At 38.9% G+C, this 20,763-nt stretch overlaps 1 protein-coding gene across 7 annotated transcripts in view; it reads right to left on the bottom strand.

Moving 5' to 3' along the window:
* ELAVL4 (ELAV like RNA binding protein 4) overlaps positions 1 to 20,763 on the bottom strand; it is a 148,633-nt gene that overhangs the window by 78,735 nt on the left and 49,135 nt on the right. For 3 of the 7 annotated variants that reach the window (XM_086716928.1, XM_025912218.2, XM_086716930.1), the window contains exon 1: positions 15,369 to 15,500. The exons of 1 other annotated variant lie outside the window; for it this stretch is intronic. In XM_086716928.1, the coding sequence (XP_086573054.1) occupies positions 15,369 to 15,485 (117 nt within the window). In that variant the 5' untranslated portion in view covers positions 15,486 to 15,500. Of the gene's footprint in view, positions 1 to 11,760; positions 12,055 to 12,546; positions 12,841 to 15,368; positions 15,501 to 15,858; positions 15,979 to 20,763 lie in introns of those variants that run through there. 3 more of the 7 variants (XM_086716929.1, XM_086716933.1, XM_086716931.1) reach the window with 3 other exon arrangements.

Raw genomic sequence — 20,763 nt, 5'->3', positions numbered from 1 at the left:
ATGAATTAGAGCTCTGCGTCAGGCTCTGTAATGACAGCTCAGAGCCTGGAGCCTGCTTTGAATTCTGTGTCTCCCTCTCTCTCTGTCCCTCCCCTACTCACGCTCTGTCTCTGTCTCTGTCTCTCTTAAAAATAAATAAACATTAAAAAAAGTAAAAAAAAAAACAAAACAACAGAACAGTGTTTTTCAAAATTTACCGACCGGAATCCAACAAAGCAAAAAAAGTAAGAAACATACTGAACACACATCAACTTCACATCACAACTCAAAACATAGGCAACTGAAACAAAAGATTCATGAAATAATACTTACCCTTCCTAAGCACTAGCTACTGATGTTTTCTTTTCTATTTCATTTATTATTTTACTTAAAAAAATTCTGGTCAAAAGACCCAGTAAAATAACTGGAGGCAAAACTAAACCTAGTAATTTACTAATACTGCTATTCTGTCTGTGAGGGTGTATCAAGGATATGGTTTAACTGATCCTCCCATCAAGATATGGATTCTATTTTACATATTAAGAAACTGAAGCTCTCAGCAAGATGAGGTGACTTGGACTAAGGTAGACTAAATGGCAGACCCAAGACTCACAAGTCTTCCAACTCTGTAGTTCAGGCTCTTTAAAAAAGGATAACTCAATTCAGTAAACATTTAAATTGAGTAGTTACTGTGTGCCCAACATCGAAATAAGAGAGCATTTGACATGATCTCTGCCCTCTAGGGCTCACAGACTACCAGGGAAGACAAGCATGCCTTGGTACATGCACTTGGAAGTCTGAAGCGGGTATATTCTATTCTGGGGGAAATAAGTTTTTTTCCCAAACTACCACTATCCTATCTCTGGCCACACATTTTCCCATGACATGAGCACTGGTACCTGCTGGTGAGAGAATGCAGTGTGCTCCTCTAATGGCACATTTCTTTACAATCTGAAATAAAGTTGGTATTTTTCCTCCTAGTGCTTTTTGGCACTGTAAGCCTAAAAGCAAGCCTCAATGTAACTTCACCAGTGAGCATCATCATCATCATCATCATCATCATCATCATCACATCACATTCTGACCAGAAGAGTGCTTTAATGTCAATTCTCTCTGAATGACCAATATCTAATTAAGAAGCATCTTTAGGGTGACTTCAACTTCTGAGAAATCATGACCCAATAAAGGCAAGTCTTCCCTGCAAAACAATCAGGAAACTAACAATCCTTTGAACTAATACATTCCAGAGCTACTGATTCAAATAAAGTTAAAACCAAGTCAAAACACCTTAACCTTCCTAAATGATAGCTTTTAACTATTTCTTTAACTTTACACATCCTATGCTGTATTTACACCAGACTACTTATTCCTTAAGCAAGTGCCCATCTCCGTGCCTTTACTTACATTCTTCTTTACACACAGAATTCTCCCTTTCCCTAATTTCTCTGCCTATCCATCTTTCCTGGTTCCACCCAAATGACATTTCCTCCGTGAAGCCTGCCTCCTTCCTCCAACAACAACGAATGTCTCCTCTTGTGTATATTTTACCTTCTCTGCTGAGACATTCTTCACATTCTGCCTGTCACTGTCCTTACCCACTAGATTAGAATACGTTTTAAATGCTATGATATTCCAGAAGGCACCTAGAATGTGATTTATATGCACAGACATGCCATTGTATTTGCTAATTCCACACTGAAAAACTTGATCTAGAAAAGGAATTGCTTCACTTGTTTTTGTTTTTGATTTCCCCTAGAGAAGTAAACTTTGGCTAAGCTGGATGTATTCCTAAATACTTTGGAGCTAAGACTTCTGATATTCTTAAGCACGTATCCTAAGGCAGGCAGCTAAGCTTTATTTTCTATAAAAAGGGGTTAATAACACATGCCCCAACTACATTAAGGAGATCAACCTGACACCATAGAGCAAAAATTATACAATGTTAAGTGAATATAAGAAATGATCTCCCTAGTCACAGATCCATTACAGCAGCACTGTGCTGGGAATAGCTCAAGTTCTAGAAATACAAACTTGCTCCTCTGTTCTTAGAAAATTGACACAACGGTAGTTCGGGAAGAGTGCTGTTATGATTATAGCAACTGCAAGCCCTGTCTCCAAAATACACCAACTAGAGACCTGTTTAAGAGTTTTTATTAAAGCTCCTCTAAGCTAAAAGTCTTTTCTTCTTGCAGATAACCTTAAGCCAGTGGTGTAAAGCAAGAAGGAATTGAGACTCAAGTACTGGCTTAAATAGGGGTCAATTTTTAAATAATACAAACATTTAGCTAGCCAAGAGATCCTAAGAATATCCACCTGCCCCTCCCCTGTCTAGTCACCTGCTCAAATCATTCACCTGATCATCTCTTTTTGGTCCTTCATTAATAGGTGTGAGATTTTTCTAGGCTAACCTGTACAGAAACATCTTCTACCCTTCTCCATATTCAAGCCCCTTTCTTCCACTGGCGTATTTCTGCCCGAACACACACAATGTAAAAATCGACTAAATTCTTCCAGAGAGCTTGCATACCATATATGAGGCTGCTTACAAAATCCTTAGAAGAACTTGGTGAAGCCTTGAAATAGATACACATGGAAAGAGAAAAATTCTATTGTCTGTTTCACAGTAAAGGGTCTTTTTTTATAAAAGCATAAGTCCTGGAAAATAGTGCTTGGGGGATCAGATCAATTTATAATCCTTCCCCTGATTTTAAGGATTAAATTGAAGGAAAGAAAATTACTCCCTTTCACATCCTTCCCATGACCATATAAAGTGGAATCCAAAATCCATGACATTAAAATCGTGTTCTAAAGGTTATGTTTTCAGTTTAAGTCTCAAGCACCTTCAGGTACTACTTGTATTATTTCTTTGTCCTCACTTGTGACAGCAACAGGTCCCAATTTAAAGCAAGTTGTCAATTTTATTAAATGTGCCTGTTTATTCCCCCTTTCAGAGCCTTGGGAAAAAGGCACAAAGTTAGGCTCAGCTTAACACGAGTCCTGACACCACTACCTTTCCCAAGTGTGTGTGACCAACAGTTACATCAAGGTCTTACTCTTTTCTCTTTCTTTCCTACAAATGGGAAGGTAATAAATTGAGGGACAGCATTCTGCTCACATCTCCCACACCTCTTCAGTCAATGCAATCGCTTCTAGAACTGTTTGCACTGCCAAAGCCATCCATCATCCTGCCTCACCAAGCAGGAGAAAGAAAACTGATGGCGAGTTAGAAAAATCTCATTAAGCCACTTTTTGCCTCAACCTCTTCACCACTCCTTGAAAATCAGAACTTCAAAATTCAGTCTTTTGGGGAAACAAAAAGGACAGAAAGAAAAAGGTGATGTGGTGAAGAGGGAAAACATAGCTCCAAAATAAGTTGGTTTGGGCCAAATTCAAATAAGTCACAGGTTATAATAACATATTTTAGCAGAGATGATATTGCATTAATGAGCTTCACTTTTTTTTTTTTTTGGTTTTTATCAGTTGACTTCTGAATTTCCTAACAGACTCATGAAATAATAATAATAAAAAGAACAGCACCAACTAAAATTAATTTTATGTTCACCTTTTTTCTCTTTTAACAACTAAATCCCAAGTTAATTCTAATTCCAAAGGAGGCCGTGAATGTACCTTACAAAACCCTAGGAGAAACTTAATAAAGCCACACAATTCCAGGGAAGAACTGAGGGACTATCTGTGTTTAAAAATTACTGTGCCACCACCTCTGCCCCCTTCCTTGAGTTCTGGGGAGAGGATAGAGACTATGAGGGCATCATTCAATGTCACTTCTCCCCAGGACATCTAGCACGGGCAGACTGAAGGAGACCTAACATCCTCTAAGCACCTTTAATATTCAGGTGTATGACTGATGCCTTCACATACCATTTCTCATTTGATCTTCACAAAAACCCTGTGAGTCAGGCATTATCATCTGCATCTTAAAGATGAGGAAACTGAAGCTCAGAGGCTGAAGGACTTCATCCAAGATCACCCTTTTACTAATAGGGAAAGTCAGGATTCTAATCCAAATCCACCTGACTTTAAAGTCCTTTGCCCTTCCCGGTTTCTTAAGACAAACGGCAATATTTCCAGATGGTTGCTTGTACAGGCACACCATGAAAGTCCTGTAAATCCACAGGCAGACTTGTGGCTCCGTGGCTTCTGAGCTGGCCCTGCCAATAAAGACATGGAGACAGTGGTATCTAGTAGAAACAAATCTAATTTTTCTACATGTGTACAAATCGATGTGATATGTATTTAGCCTCATCTGCACACTGGCCCTCTGGGTCCTAATCACAATAACCAGGTTGATTTCAGGATTGGAACCTTTTCTACTACAGAGGCGATTAAAATATAATCAAGCTAGAAAGTTATCCTCCCCCAAAGCCACCTAAAACAGAACAACTCCAAAATAAAACCAATTTACATATTTTAGCCCAAATTAAAATGTAAAAGCTAAGGATTCCCTTTTAATATCCTGAATAATAAATGCACATTTATGTAAAGCTTCCTTTGGGGAATGGTTACTATGAGGACAACTTTCCCAATATTATTCATAAATACCACTTTTGTTTTGGTGTTACAGTAAGAATCTGGACTTGTGGGAATTGTACTGTCTGTACCCAGTGCATCAACAGAGATAATTAATATTGAAGACAAGTACAATATCCAGAATTTTAGATGTGTGGTTGGCTGCATTACAAAAAGTAACATAAGAAAGGATGAGTCAAATCTGGTCAAAATCACACATTACAGGGACTTAGTCGTTTACTCCATTTTAAGTGAGCACTCTCCTAATAAAAGTTTCATTAGTAAAGATTGCAAGTTCTCAGGCTTTCCATGACAGACTTTTAAATAGCACTTAGAGCTAAAGTTTATCATTAAAGCTGTATTTACTACTGCTGCATCTTCAAAGGGGGCACTTGAAAAAAAAGTTCAATTCAGCCTATTATTTTTCATGTACAAATTAGAAAGGAAAACTCTGAAGGTTTAGACTGGCAGCTTAGGAAAACATAGGCTACTTCAGAAGCCATTATTGGCACATCCAGAGCACACTGGGGGTCATGGCTGTCTATCTATACATACCCTGCCACACACACACACACACACACACACACACACACACACACACACCATGCAGTATTTAGTGTGTGTCACAAAGTTACTCTATGATTTCTGCTCTATGTGCAGACTTACAGTTTGCACAGGTACATGCCAAGAGGGCCACTATCTTCTCAGGTCCTCCCCGGAGGGTGACATGGGGAAAGGTACTCAAAGAGTCATCTCTGTTGGAAGAAAGGCATTCGTATTTCTGTAAAATTAACAGGCTCTAGCCAAGCTCCACAGTAGCTGACAGAGAGACGAGTTCCTCACAAATGCCTAAACTTTACTTTTCCTGAAAGCAAACATCTACATATATGGAACCTTATAGACAAAAATGTCCAGAAGACCTTTTATTTCTTTTTAAAATTTTTTAACATTTATTTATTTTTGAGAGACAGAGAGAGAGACAGCACAAGCAGGGGAGGAGCAGAGAGAGGGGGAGACAAAGAATCCAAAACAGGCTCCAGGCTCCGAGCTGCCAGCACAGAGCCTGACACGGGGCTCAAAGTCACGGACCGCGAGATCATGACCTGAGCAGAAGTCAGCCACTCAAGCAACTGAGCCACCCAGGCGCGCCCCCCCCCCCCCCCCCCCGCTTTTATATCTATCTTTTGGAGTCACGCCTAGGCTCTTACAAATACAAAAAGAAAAACATTTGTGTACTTGAATGTTCAAACAGATCTCTTCTCATAACTTGACACAAACCTCATTATGTAACATCCAACTTTAAAATCCCTCACCACAACGTTAGCCCCAATCACAGGGACTTAGCCTCTTAGAAGTTTTTTGATCAGTGTCAGAAGAAAAAGAAAACGGTGAAGCTGAATTCCACCTTCCAAAGAAATACACATAGCAAGTCCTCAACAAACACATCTTCATCCAACAACAAATGATAGCTAACCTCTACTATGAACACAGTTGGGAAAACAACTTCAAGGGCTAGTTGCTACAAGACAGTAGATGACAGCAGGTAACTGATTCATACAACAAGCAGGAGTGGATTCAATGCCACAAAGTGCAGAGAGGGGGAAACCTCCACCCTGTAGTGTGTTTTTCAGAATTCGCCATCTTGGCTAGGATGGTTTCTCTGCTTCCTCGTATCCTGAAAATAGAACTAAACTTCTTATAGAAAAAATGTTTATGAATAACATTTTATAGCTTTAACATGAACAATTTAAAAATTAAACTCGAGTTTAAATATTATTTTTCAAACCAGAGTCCAAGGTAAGTTTTTTAAGAGATACCTATGACTTGTAATCTTTATCCATTTAAAAAAAATCACATATGCTAGTTTTGCACTTTACTTTTTTTGGTTAAAAATAAGGCTTTCCAAAAACAAAACAAAACAAAATACAAAACCCAAGCACAACAATTACATTGACCTTATTTCTTCAACATTTTCACTGCTTCCTCAACAAAAATTATTTAAAGATTCCTTTATGGTGTTCAGCATTTCATGATCCTTATACAGAAAGATCCATATTGAGAAGAAAATATCTCTGGTATTAAATACAATGAGGAACTGAATAACGATCTTCCCCAAAGCAAAATGGTCAGTCCTAAAATGGTCAAGTAAAAGGCAAAAGCTTGGCGGTGGAGCGTGGGGAGAGAGAGAAAAGAGGTAGAGAGAGTGACAGGGTTTAGGGGAGCCACCAGCAAATTAGGACTCTAACACTGCATAATTTATTTCTTAATGAATGTACAAGGAACAGCATAAATATTACCATTAAGCGGAGTGAACAGCCAAAGCAAGCTAGGTGGCTGATTGCTTTCTTATTTTTTATTCTTTTGTAACAATTCCATTTCCAAAGTGCTTGATTCCTAACACTGATGCTCCATAGCTATTGTGAGCACACTGCCTGAATACTTAATGAAGTAAACAACAAACAAAATGGCTCATCTTTGGTGCCCCTAGCTAGCATCCCAAACTGGATATAATTAAAGGTGTGAACAAGCAAGCAAGGAAGTAATGAACCTGCAAAGTCAAGGTTCTGAGAAATTATCGGGCATCCCGCACTGCACCAGTTCAAATTTATCACTCATTATCTCTTATATCGGCAAGTGCGGATCCACATGTTGGTACCTCTCTCCACTCTTGTCCTCCGGCCTTTTTTTTTCCTTTCCATTTCTAGATGAGTAATTTATGACAATTACTGCTTGTGACAATTCCCACCCACCCCCAGTCACCTTTCTTTTTACCTTTAAAAAGCCACTGACCTATAATGGCCCTCTATCTTTAAAATACACTGAGATTTTAAAAATAAAAGGATGTTTCTAAAGCACACACATACACACACAAACTCACAAAACAATGCACAAACTGCTAACACAGCCACCCTACCTCCTACTTGTTTTTACCAATGGTTAAAGATTAGGTTCAAATGTTCCCAAAGAAAAAACAACTCTCCTTCCACAAACATATACATTTTAATTTGAACCCAACCCCTTGATTGAAAGAGCAGCTTCTAGGTCACAAACACTGTTAGGGATTTGCACATTTATAGTTTCTCAAGTGGCAACTAAAGAAAGGTGTTTGGTTACGAATGGAAGTCTGCAGGGTCCGGATATATCTTTTTTGATTGAGTTTTATATTTCTTCTAATAAGAAAACTCTTGGAGTCTGTGAGGAGGAGAAGCCACTTTCTATGGGAAGCCAGCCCAGTTTGGTTTTCTTTCCATTTTTAGATGCACATATACTTGCAAGTATGTATACACATTTGGTAATACCAAATAAGGAAAACCTAAGACAGGTGCAGGATTCCAGAAACACACACACATGCTTACACAGATACACACACACACACACACACATACACACACAGAGTCTCCCTCTGTCACATACACATAATTTCCACATATCTATCAAACGCATGGAAGAACGAACAGTGGGCAATAAAAGGTTGACTTCACTTTCAAAAGGAGAATTGGCCAATTCTGTGCAACATGGTCCATCTACTGGAAGATGGTAAGATAAAAGCTTGAGAATGTTTATGTCCCTTCATACCCCCCAAATTCCCAATGACATTGGGAAAAAATACTGCATTGCAGCATTTGCCAGCGCACACTCATGTGTCTAGCATCCGCTGGCCAGCTCACCAACAAATGTACATATTAAGTGTCCAGACATATAAATTAAGTGCCTGGTGGCCACAGATCATTGGAACTGATGAAGAAATTTGTCAAGGCCAAAGTACTTCTGTTCACATACAATGACCTCTATCAAGACCGCCATTCCTTATTTGTGGTACACACAATTTGTTTCAGTTTTCTTTTTTCTTTTTTAAATTAAAATAAGGCATTAAGATGCCAAGGGCTAATTGAAGCAGCGTATATCCTCATGGAAGGAATAGTATTTGGTCTACATATAGGAAAAGATTCCACCCACAATAAGGAAATAAGTGCAAAGGGAAGAAATCAAACCAAAGAAAGGACTTGCCCTGACGGAAACCCTTTCATTGTTCATGGTAATTCTTGAGAAAAACACCTTGATTTACCCACAAATTCTTCTAGAGACCCTGAATACACACACAAAGCACTATTCAGGCAATGATTTCTAGATTTGAAATGTCAAATAGATTATCCCCAACAGAAATGCTAAGTTTAGAATACCTGAAGTCTATCACGTCTCAGACCCTTTTTCAAGACTGAGTTAAGAACTAAAATGCAAACACGTAGCTCATTTTCTTTCTCTTTCTTTAAAACAAATATTCGATCGTTATTAGCTCATAACAATCTGGCCTTCCCCTCACAACAAAATCCTTGAGTGTTCAAAGGACCAAGGAAGAGCTATCGGGAGAGAAAAAAGTTTGAAGGCTTTGGAAAACTATCAAACAGAAGCAAGCTCATCTATATCTGGCCAGGAGGACGACTTGAATGAATGGCAGTTAGAAATGAGCGGAACTGAGATTACAAAAATGAGTGCTCAAGTTGTCTGTTAGGCTTTTTTTCTGAGATATTAAAATTATCTTATAAGTCAATGATTCTCAAAGCAGTTTCTCAGCTACTTCCCTATCTATGTTCATTCTATCCTTTTAAAAATTTGAATATTAAACGATTTAGCCAATATGTTACAATGAGGTATACAGAAATTCTGACCATTAAGCCTGGGATGTAGTCAGGTATTTTTTGCAGAAATATATCCGATCAGATTTTCATTTCTCAATAAATGCACTCTTAGCCTAGTGCTTCCATAAAGGCACACCTCCTCGTGCAGGTAGTAGGCATTAATGTTTTTAAGACAAAGAAGCAAGAAAGGTCAGCAGTGGAACCACGTGTCTTTTTTTACAACCCAAGACAAAGTGCTAGTTCTATGGAAATGGTTTTGCCCTAAGGAAAATATGCTAGAAATTCCTCAGAAAAAAATATGTTAGAGATAATAAAAAAAACCTATTCTAATTTTTAAGAGAGACATATGCTCAAGACAGAGAGCAAAGGTTCAAGTATATGACATATGACAAAAATAAGTTTATTTATTTTTACTTCAAGAGTCAAAACAAATAAAAAAAAATCCCCCAATAAGAAGACAAAACAAAAAGAAGCGTCTTGCAAGGTAAAAAGAAAGGGCGGGGGGTGGGGGGGGGGTGGGGGTGAGTGCAGAGATTTGCAATGGAGAGAGTAAAAATTAAGAGCACTTTCAGTAAAGCCAATTACATTTCTGAACCTTTTAACGTATTTCAGTATTTTTAAATCTCTCATTTTGGGCTTAATATTAGCTACCTGATCGTGTATCTAATTTGGAAGAAACCAGAACAGATCATGGTTTTTATGCAACCTCCTGTTTGCCTAAGCACTATACCTTTCAGTCCTTCTGGTACCCACCATCATGAGAAAAAGAGACTACTAGTAAAGCACACTCAGAGGAAAAGGGAGAGATGCCTGTCACCCAGGGCACGCACGGGTCCTAGACGTTCAGAGACTCTAAAAAAAAAATCAGCTTTTCGCTCAGTTTATGCCAAGACTAGACCCAGGACCAAATGCACTGCAGTGGTTGCAAGGGTACACCTGATGGACCTTGTGGTTGGAGGTATGGAGAGGTAAACGAAGCAAGAGGCTAGAATGCAGCTTTTCATTGATTATTTTTAAAAGTAATTTCTACTCGGGATATAAAATGAAAGATACAATGAACTCCCTGGAATTGTAGTATCAACATCTGATTTAGTAAAAACACCAATATCAGCTAGCACAAAATCATTGCTTTAGGGTAAATCTATACTACCTATATTTCTCCAATGGATATTTGCTGGAAATTTCTAAGAAATCATTTGCAGAACCTATCAGCTGTGGGAGTTCACTATTATGCTTCCGTCAACTTCATTCAATATAATTTACATTTTTTTCAAATGGCCTCACAGGATTCCTTGCGATTTTTCGCACGTACAATTTCACAGCAGGGGAAAGGGGTAAAGAGAGAGAGAGGAAAAAAAAAAGCAAGATTCCCTTCCCTCCCTTCCCCCCTCTTCTTCTTCTTCTCTCTCCCTCTCTATTTTTTAAACCAAAAAAAAAAAAAAAAAAAAAAAAACAGGAGAGACAGAACAGATGCTTAAAAATAGATTTCTAAAAATCACTGTAAACCAGAGTTAGAAATGTAATTAACACCTATTTATAAAGAATAATTAAAGTTGGGCCGGCCACAAAGAACAGCAAAGATAATCGAGGTCCTGTCCTCCCCCCCTTTTTTACACTGTTTGCAGTGTGTTCTCATGATAGCCACCTGCTCCCTACTCGGCTTTTCCTCTGTTCGTTTCCCCGGCAACCTTTCATTGGGTTTTCCTCCCAGCTATCGCTTTCAGTTGGGCTGCTCGGTCTAATCTTATTTGTTTTACACCCATCAAAACAAGCAGCCAGACAAAGGCAATCCTCTAAGAATGGGAAAAAGACCACAGCTTTGTTATAACATCTATGCAGAGCGAAAAGTCCTCCCCAGGCTTTTCTAGCAAAAAATAAGTGAGATAGATATGAATTTACAGCCTCCCCACATACCCGGCTTTGAAACCCTGTGAAAGCTATTGCTGGTGAAATTCAAAGTCAAAGTGGGCACTCGTGGCATTTGATTGTGCCATTTTGTGCCATATCTTCAGGGTCAACATCAGGCGACAGGAGCGGCACTCAAGGAGTTTCCCTGCTTCTTTTTTTCCCGAAAAAGATGATGCTAAAAATAGATTTACTACTTTGGCAGAATGGTTTTCCACTTCCCTTTCCACATCCAAAAGTCCTGCTTCACAATTGCATCTGCTGGTACTGAACCTCACCTCCTCCACCCCTCGTACCCAGCCTTCCCCATCACTCCTAGCAGGAGACTGAAAAAGAAATGTGCCTTTAACTTTAACAGTCATGTAATTCTGTTGAAAGCTCACAGAGGCGGTGGACACGCCAGCCAACAGCTACGGTGACATTGTGATTGTCAAAAAAGACACCAGCCTCGCTTGGCTAAATGTGTGTTCGATGGAAGAGGCAGTGTGTGTGCCTTGTGTGCATGCAGTGCCATTACACTTGGAGATGGATGCTGGGTTTCAGAAAAGAGAAATACTAATAAACACACACACAGACACACACACGATCTGCACAGTGATTTACGATGCACAGTCCATCATCCTTACACACACACACACACACACACACACACACACACACACACACACAAGGCTGGAATCTCCAAGCTGCCTTCCTCTGAATTTTCACTTACCATCTTCAAGCCATTCCACTCCATCTGTGATCAGAAGAAGATGGACCCTCACACAGTGTGTCAAAAGCGGAAAGGAACGTTATGTAAAAGCTGACATTCCTTCTTACAGAGCTGCTGCCCAGAGAAGGAAGCAACAACTCAACACGCCAGGCACCGCTACACATACAAGCCGCCTCCTCTTTTTTATGAGGTCATGACAGGAAACTCTTTGAAATACAAGATGCAGCATTTACTGAAGCCCAAATAAATCACTCTCTTTGCCGTTTTGACTGCGCAGTCCCCCGAAACACAACTGCCCATCTCAACGTTCAGTATCCAGGAACTGCCTCTCGAGCTTTAAATTTCCAGCACAGAAATGGAGATTCCTAACCCTGCTACATCCCCTCCAGCCCCACAAAACCCAGGCACATAGACAAACCCCCTCTCCCTCACAAAAAAACACAGAACAAAACCCCCTTTTTTTTTTTTTGCCAATATGGTCTCATGTAATATAATCTCTTTCAAAAAATCAGCAATTATTTCGGCCCACCTCCCCTCTACATCACCCCCCTCCTTTATGTTGAAGGGAAAATTGACAATGACCTGTTAAAAATGACAATCTATTTCCCCACTGCTTTTCAATAAAAGGACCTACCGGCACTCTCTACACAAAAGAGATAGTAAATGTAGGAACCAAACAGCAGCAGAGAACTAAACTCTTGTGCAAGCATAAGACTGGTCAAGGTGTAGATGTTTTTCTTCCCTCCAGCAACACAAACAACAGATTATAAATCTAGTCATACCTACCATAACCATTCTTATTGGCAAATATTGGGTCTCGCAGAGCTTCGACTCTTCTCTTAAAATTTGCAAAGGTTTCAGAATGTATTTTTTAAATGACTACTATTGTTATATATATTTAAAGATCCACAAAACACAGTGTGGATGATTGTAAAGTAAATCAATTATTTGGGGGGAGGGGATGGGGGGAGAGAAAGAAAAAAAAAAAAGAAAGAAAAGGAGCAGTGAGCTGAAACCCCCGATTCTAGGATGTAGATAAGAACAACTGAACAGAGCCTTGCTGAAATTGGCTCGAAGCTTCCCCTTTTTACATCCATTTATGGGACCATCTGTCAGCCGAAGCCAGGATCTGATTGGCTGGGGAAAGGAAGGGAGGCGTTGCAACATCAGGTGCTATTTAAATTAGCTACTGCCAGATTGACGATGTTAATGATTTGGTGACCTCTACAACAACAGAGACCAGATTTCTGAACTGCTTCTTGTGTCTGGTAATTAAGGCCAGGCAGAAGCAACAACAGCCATACTTGTATTTTTACCTTTTCTCTCCTCCCAGCTCAAAAGTACTGTAACAACTGCAGGTCACCCGCCGCTTGCAAACCTTAATAGTGGGAGTGTCCTCCCTTTCCCCTGTCCTGAGGGCTGCACCATCAAACCCCTTTGACAGAGGGCTTTTCCAGTATGGAATATTTTCAACCACCTTATCTTTCTGGACAGTTGCTTTCTAGCGAAATGCATATTTAATGATCTGCCTCTAGGCTTAAAGATACAACAAAAGCACTTTAATGTGCTAATACATCCACATTTTAACTTTATTATTTCCTAATATTGCTGATTTTCAGTAAGTAATGCTCCTTGTGCAGCTAACATGGCCAGGGTTTCAAGAGAAGGCAAGTTTGAGACTGTGCTTGTTCTGTGAACTGGGTTCATACAAGTTTGCTTCAGAAAACTACTTCCTAATAAAAAAAAGAAAAAAGCTGGGGGGGGGAGGGGAAAAGCTGTCAGCCTCTACCTTTCTGCCTTCTGTCTGAGCTTTTCAAAACAGAGAATGATGAATGATTTATTTAAATGAATAGATTTCTCAACTTGGATAGAGGCATGATCTGAATTTTTAAAAATCCACTAAAACACATCTTCTCTGCTTTCACTACTGCTATAGAGAATGGTAAAACATGCTTTTGACAACAGCATCATTTCATAACCGGTGCAGAGGGCTCATCTTGCTTAACTGAACACGTGATTTTGCTTCTCTCCTTCAAAAGATGTCTTTTATCTTTGGCCCCTTGAAAGACTTGCAAAGAGCTATTTAGCAAGTGTGTGGTGATGTATACAGTTTGTCTGCCCATGTTACACATGTCATAACCTCTGCGACACCAGTCTTCCAATAGGATAGTAATTTGTTCTGGTTTGGGTTTTAAAGTGGCTTACCTGAAGAGTTTCTGCTTTACTTCTATCCAAAAGGCTAAATTACTGCTATTTAATTCACAATTTAGTCAATTTGTTCCTCAATGAATACACAGAGGTAACAAGTATTACTAAGGAAATAATTCAACATTATTTTAAATCTTTGGCTGTAGTTGACAGCAAGATGGGACTGGGCAGAATAGAAATAGAGGCCGAAAATCATGCTACACTCTGGGCTTCAAAGTCCAAGAAAAGACGGGCCCATGAAAAATTGTTAGAAAAGAAAATGACCTTTATATTAAAAAAAATTAAAACTGTTTTTTTCCCAGCTACTATTTCATGAACACACACACACACACACACACACACACACACACACACACACAAATGTACATATTCACACTTTTAAAAATACAGATACACCACAAAACGGTATGTGCTGGGTACACTCTATGATACATTCAGCTGTTCGAAATAAAAATACATGAAAGAGAAAAGTAGGAATGTTAAAATGGTAACAATAGTTATGGTGAAACAATACTGGTCTAAGTAAACTTTTAAAATAATTTCTCCAGCAAATATACAGAGTCCTACAAGTCACAACAGTACTATAGTATCTGTTGAACTGTGTTCTAGGGACGAATTCATAGGTTAAGTGTTCTAAAGAGCTCAACATACAGACACAGGGAAGGTACAGGTGCCCCAAATCAACAACAGAAACTCTGAATGCAATCCTATCAATATCAAAATATTGTGAAAAGAAAACCATGAACACAATGCTGAAAAACACAAATGAAAACAGCTCCGCTCCAGAACAAAATCTTTACTTTGTATCTCTCTGGAGGTTATAAGAGTCAGAATGTCTTAAAAGCTTCTCTCCCTTCCTTACTAATCTCAGCACACTTAGGTATCAATCAACAGTAGGTATATCAAAAGATGTTCTGGCCACTTTTCTGAAACAGGAACTGTATATTACAGTATAAATAATTAGCTGGTTGTGCTAGGCTAAAAAAATCCATGCACTTTGTATATTGATTACTTCTCCAAAAAACCTCCACTCTAAAGTCTTTCAACGGAATCCTCAAACAAATGCACAAATGTCCTCAGAGGCCTTTTCTCTAAAGACAAAGGCAGAATCCTATTGTTGGGAAAAGTCAACCTTATTATTGCATTTCCAATAGTACCATTCATCTTTCAGAGTGAGGGGCTGACCGCTCCATCAGTGGTGTGACATTTGTAAAGCAACAGATTCTCAATATATTATCTCAAGAATCAGGCAGGCGAGTCTCCCAGTCATGCATGATTTTTTTTTCTGCCACAATCCTCCACCACCACAGAAAGAAACTTGTCTCACTCAGGCAGCTAAGGCAACCTAAAAATGATATCCCAGAGCTGTGGGGCTGCCAGTGCCGCTGTATCCCTCTTACCATAAATGAGCAGTTTCTTGACTCATTAATAACAATTTCCCTTAAAAGAAGTAATCTCATATCAGTCAGCCCCTTGCCACCATGCACACATCCCAAAGGTTGCAGATATGTCAGCATCAGTCGCCGGCAGCCAGCTTTCCCACACAGAGTCCAGATGGACTGTACCAGAAGCCAATTCAGCGTTAATAACTACCTACTCCGCGCAGTGGAGAAGCCTTACGTGGCACAATGGGCTAGGAAACAGCAGCCGGCTGAAACTGCAAATAAAAAAGACAAACCAAATTCTCCAAAAGCACCAAAAGGAAGGAACAGAAAGGGAAGCGTGAATTGTATTCCTTGACTTCCATGAGAAGAAAAAAGAAAGAGAAAAAGAAAAAAGAGGAAAAAAAAAAAAAGAAAAAAGAATCCTTCATAAACATAGGGGGAAAAAAATGAAGGGGGGGGGGGAGGGAAACAGATGCTGCCCAGAAAAAAAGTGACAAAATATTACCTCATTATTTAACAAAGCAGCATTAAGCGTCCTGCTGATTTCAAACATCTTGCCACAGATTTTGTTTTAAGAGAAACAGATAGAATCCTTTGCAAAGCACTCCGTCTGCAAAGGGTTCTTCAATTTTCTTGCGCGCCACGGAACAGTCAATATATTATTTCCCTAGAGTTCGCACATTAAAACCTCTAGTCAATGAGCTGAATTTTCCCCTTATCTCACACACAGTAGACTCCTGTTATATGTACTGCTCTCTTTGCAAGAGCAGCCTGCCCCAAACATGGCTGGTGTTTAAACTACTCTTTAAAGTAACAGTTCACTATATAACCACCAGGTGGGTAGAGTGCACAGATTCAAATGAACCATCTTAAAGGATCGTGGTGTTCCCCCCCACCCCTGCCCCCGCCTTTTAGGTGTACAGTGTGACATGATAGGCATCGTGTCTTGTATCTCTCTGTATCTTGTCAAAATAAACAAATAAAATTCCTTCTCCTGACTTATAGGGAGGAAACAAAACACCATCACCCATTCTAATAAGAACTGTGAAGAATGAAACACAAACATGCTTTGTTTCATTCAGCAAAGGATGAACAAGGAAAATGCAATCAACACAGAGCAGGGCCGTGGGGGAGGGACCAAAAACTCCCTGGAAATATTTTCCTTTAGCAAAAAGAGAAGAATATTGACTCACGTGATAAAAACCGATCAAAAGTGAGCATATGGATGAATCACATACAAGATGGAGGAGAGAGTTTAAGGGTTGTACAACTTTTCTTCTGAGTAAAGCATGAGGTTATTTGATAGGGTCTTTTATGATAGGAAATAACCAAAAGCTTAAACATAAAGACACTGGAAAAAAAAACAGAAACAAAATCTTAAGCATCTCTTTTAAAAATATAATTATACCAATAGCTATAAATGACCACAAGAGCAAATGAATCATATCTCTCCTCAGTCCTATTCTTTTTCCCTAAGATCCACCTCAACGTGGAACATTTCTGTCCTGTGTTATTTTGGATGTATAGCTAACTTGGTATCTCCTTTGTACAATTCTATTCCAATTAATTTGCTCCTCTGCCAGGAATAAATAGAATGTCCCAAGCTGAAAGCCCCAAGTGATGGAAGGTGGATGTTCAAAGATAAAGAATCACCTGGACATAAATAAATCTCATCCCTTATATTGTTATATGGCCTGATTTAAAGGAGGATATTATTAAAGAGCATGCATGCACTATTTTACGTTCTCTCGTATCTAAAAGAGAAACCAACACACACAGATACCTGGAATTTTGTTTTCTTGGCTGGACAAAATTAATGCCCTAGAATTTACACATCCTCTTGCAAACACAAATGTCGATACTAGTATTTTTCCAGCCCATCCAGGCAATATTTAGCCACATACAATAGTGACTGTCTCCTTCATGTTTAAGTCTAGGCTGCCTTGCTTAATACCATTTAACCTCCTCGCATATATTAAGTTTCAAGTGACAATTTTAAACTGGGGAATGAGAAGGAGTTGCTCTCATCAAATTCTGGTTGTATGAAATAAGCTAATTTGTACACTCACCATATGTCTTAAACACTAATTAAAAAATGTCACTTTCTTCAAACATTAAAATGTAATCAGCCTAGTAAATAAAATATTCCCGAGTTTTCTTGCCTTGGTGATAATTTAAAGAGTGTTTATCTCAAGGTAACCTCTCTATTTTGATTACCAGGAAAGGCTTTTGATTTGAAAAAAGAAAAAGGGAGATATTGGGGGCTTGGGGAGTGAGAAGAGTAAACCACAACTGTACGTAGTTACACAAAGGAAAATAAGATGAAGCAGGGTTTTAAGGACCATAGTCTTGTTACCCTAAGGCAAATCCAGCCAATCAATACCACCCATTGACGGTCTACCATCTGCCATGCTACCCAGCGATGTGGCTAAACAGACCTGTTCCATATGACCGTAGCCGGCTCATTTTCAGTCGATTAGGGCAGTTCCAGAGCATTCACGTGCAATAGCACAAAACTCCAAGTCTGACTGAGCCTCTCTCTTCACACCAGTCCCTCCCAGCACAGCTGCAGACTTTTTTCCTCCTGTTCTGGGTATCTGGATTATCTCTTCTTGCACCTCAATTGAATTAGCAAAATAGGGTGGGAAGGTAGAACAAACAGACAGACACACACACACACACACACATATAATTGCTGGCCCTTCTTCACTGTCATGCAGAAATCAGGAATTCCACGTGCTCTGTCCTAATATGATTATGGCACACCATTTAAATAGCATCATCAGTGACTATGACCTGACATTTTCCTGTAGTGCTTGCTATTTCTTGTTATCTTCTCCCTCTTCCCTTGAAAAATAGACCCAAAACTGTTGGCATTTCTTCCTTTAGAGAAAATACAATCAGTATGCCCAGACAACGGTATACTCTATTTAAAGGCTTTGGATAAAATTTAAAGCCTAATTTTCCTTTGATGAATTGTGGCACTGGTTTTGTCTTTCTTTTTCCTGTTAAACACATTAAATCAAATTTTATAGGAAAATGGAAACATACCATAGAGGCAAGAAAAATGCACCAGACTGACATGGAGTCTTGGAATTCACTGTCGATGTTCTCTTAGAGATACATGACCTGACCGTATGATGCTTTTCTCTTTCCTAAGTAGTTTTGTCTACTATGGATTGCAGGAAAGAGCTACAAGAATGCTACTGTTTAGGAAAATGTGACAAATGGATGTCTAGTCCACTTAAATTGCCTAGAGTTCACCTGTGCAGGTAAACCAACCTCTGGGTTGATTCACACTTGATCTTCCCATTTTCTTTCCATTCCTATGCCTTATGCTAGAAAAGCAGCTGAAAGCAGAAGATTTCTTTTCAGAATTAAGGTACGCTTTTTCAAAAGTGCCTTTGACCATTCCCTTAAAGCACTAGGATGTCTTTCTGGGAAAGAAAATTTAAAGGACAAGAAAACTGCCTTACTTACAAAATTCTGAAAAAGGTAAATACACATTTATAAAAAAAAAATCTAATTTAGGTGGAGTCCCTGTCTGGACTTTTCACTGTTATATTCTTCATCACAGCCTAAGAAAACTCAACAGGGTCAATGTGCAAACACACAGAGATTTCTGAAGATCCCTGCATTAAAGGATTTGGGGCCTTTCCATTTCAGCTCAGATGAGCTTCACTAAAAATAATAAAAAAAGAAACAAACAAAATACCCTCATGTAAATATAAATCTTTACAAATCAAAGGCCACTGAACAGATAAATATGGAATAGCCATACCATCAAAGGATTCAGTGTTTAACCAGATTAATACAGTTTAGAAAATAATTCAACACAAGAGTTTTTTCAAAAAAAATTCTGGACTCATAATTCTGCAACTACAAATAAAGAAAAAATGTATAGTATCGTAAAAAAGTATTGTAGAAGAAGGAGGAGGAGGAGAAGGAGAAGGAAGGGAAGATGAGAAGAGGAGAGGGAGGAGAAGAAGAAATAAAATAATAGGACTTATAAAGTACAAATAAAAACTGTTTTTTACCAGCAGTCTATTGTATACTGAACACTACACTAGGCACTTGATATGCACAATTTCACACAACATCATAGGAATCACAACGGTTATATCTAAGCATTCTTCTAGAAAGGTGTTTTCCTTATCTAAAAGTAAGACTTCCTCTCCATCACTTCATAGAAGAATATGCTTAATAAATATCTGTTGAATGAATGAGGAAGATGGATACAGACTAGAAGAGAAAGAAAAAGATGTAATTTTTTCTCATCTAAAAGTGACCAAGAGATTTCTTTGTGAAGTGCTTCTAACTAAACATGTCCTCAAAATGTATCTCATTTAGCCTGTCATCATGACCAGGCTATAAATCTGAAGTGAGTGAGACAAAGGATTAAAGCTGGAAAGCAAAAAATTTTAGCAGGTAGGATGAGTACCTGATTCAGACCTAATTCTCTACTTCTTCCAAATCTGGCAAAATTCCTTACATACAGTAGCTGCTTAGCAAACATCGGTTGGATGAACTCTGATGTCCTGAGCCCCTTACAGGACAGAGCCAGGCTCCAGGCAACACTCAATTATGAGGAAGAAATAAAGATCAACGATTCCATTCAACATCATCTCAAAAACTATCCCAAGGCCTATTTCATGTGATTCAACTAGGAGGCACTAAACACCATCTTAGGGAAAAAGATATGCTAGGCTGCCTAAGCCTCAGTTTCCTCACCTGTAAAATGGGCACAGTAATACTTCCCTGAAGGTTTGCTGCCAAGACTAAAACAGATAGGCTTGGTAGAGGCAGCACTCTATATGGTACTTGTTATTAATATGGAAAATAAGGAAAACTGTATGAATTAGTACCTAGCTATAAGATAATTCAATCTTGCTGAGGAAGATACAAAGACTCTCAAAAACATTTAGAGAATAATAAGACAATAATAACTAAGAAAGGCTGAATGGGCTGTTCCAGTTCTAACCAAAATGTCTGCTGCAGATTAGGACTTAGTCCAATAGGTAAAGTTCAGTGCTAAATTCTGAGTGTGAAGAATAAAAAGAAATACAAGTCATAATTCCCACCTTCAAGAAGCTTACAGTTTGGTTGGGAAAGAAACATTCATATTTATGCATGAATCTTGATAGTGTAAGGAATATAAAAAGAATAGTACCAAAATAAAATACTGAAGGATAGTCGATGGTGAGGATGCCTTCTGCATTGATGAGGAAAGCCTTCAGGGGAGAAGCTGGAACTAATACTACGCTTAAAGAATGATAGGATTTGTCTAGGAAAATTCCAGATATTTTATATAATAACAAAGGTGGGGGAGTATGGAAGGAAGGGGATATTGGCAGCCAGCTCATTGTAGCTAGACCCCCTCTGAGGTTTCCTCTAAGTCTATTCCAATCTC

The sequence above is a fragment of the Puma concolor genome, chromosome C1, assembly GCF_028749965.1.
Source record: "Puma concolor isolate L17-30 chromosome C1, mPumCon1.1.hap2, whole genome shotgun sequence".
Classification (NCBI taxonomy): Eukaryota; Metazoa; Chordata; class Mammalia; order Carnivora; family Felidae; genus Puma; species Puma concolor.
Note: the sequence above shows the minus strand (reverse complement) of the source record. Positions and strands in the feature narration are given on the sequence as shown.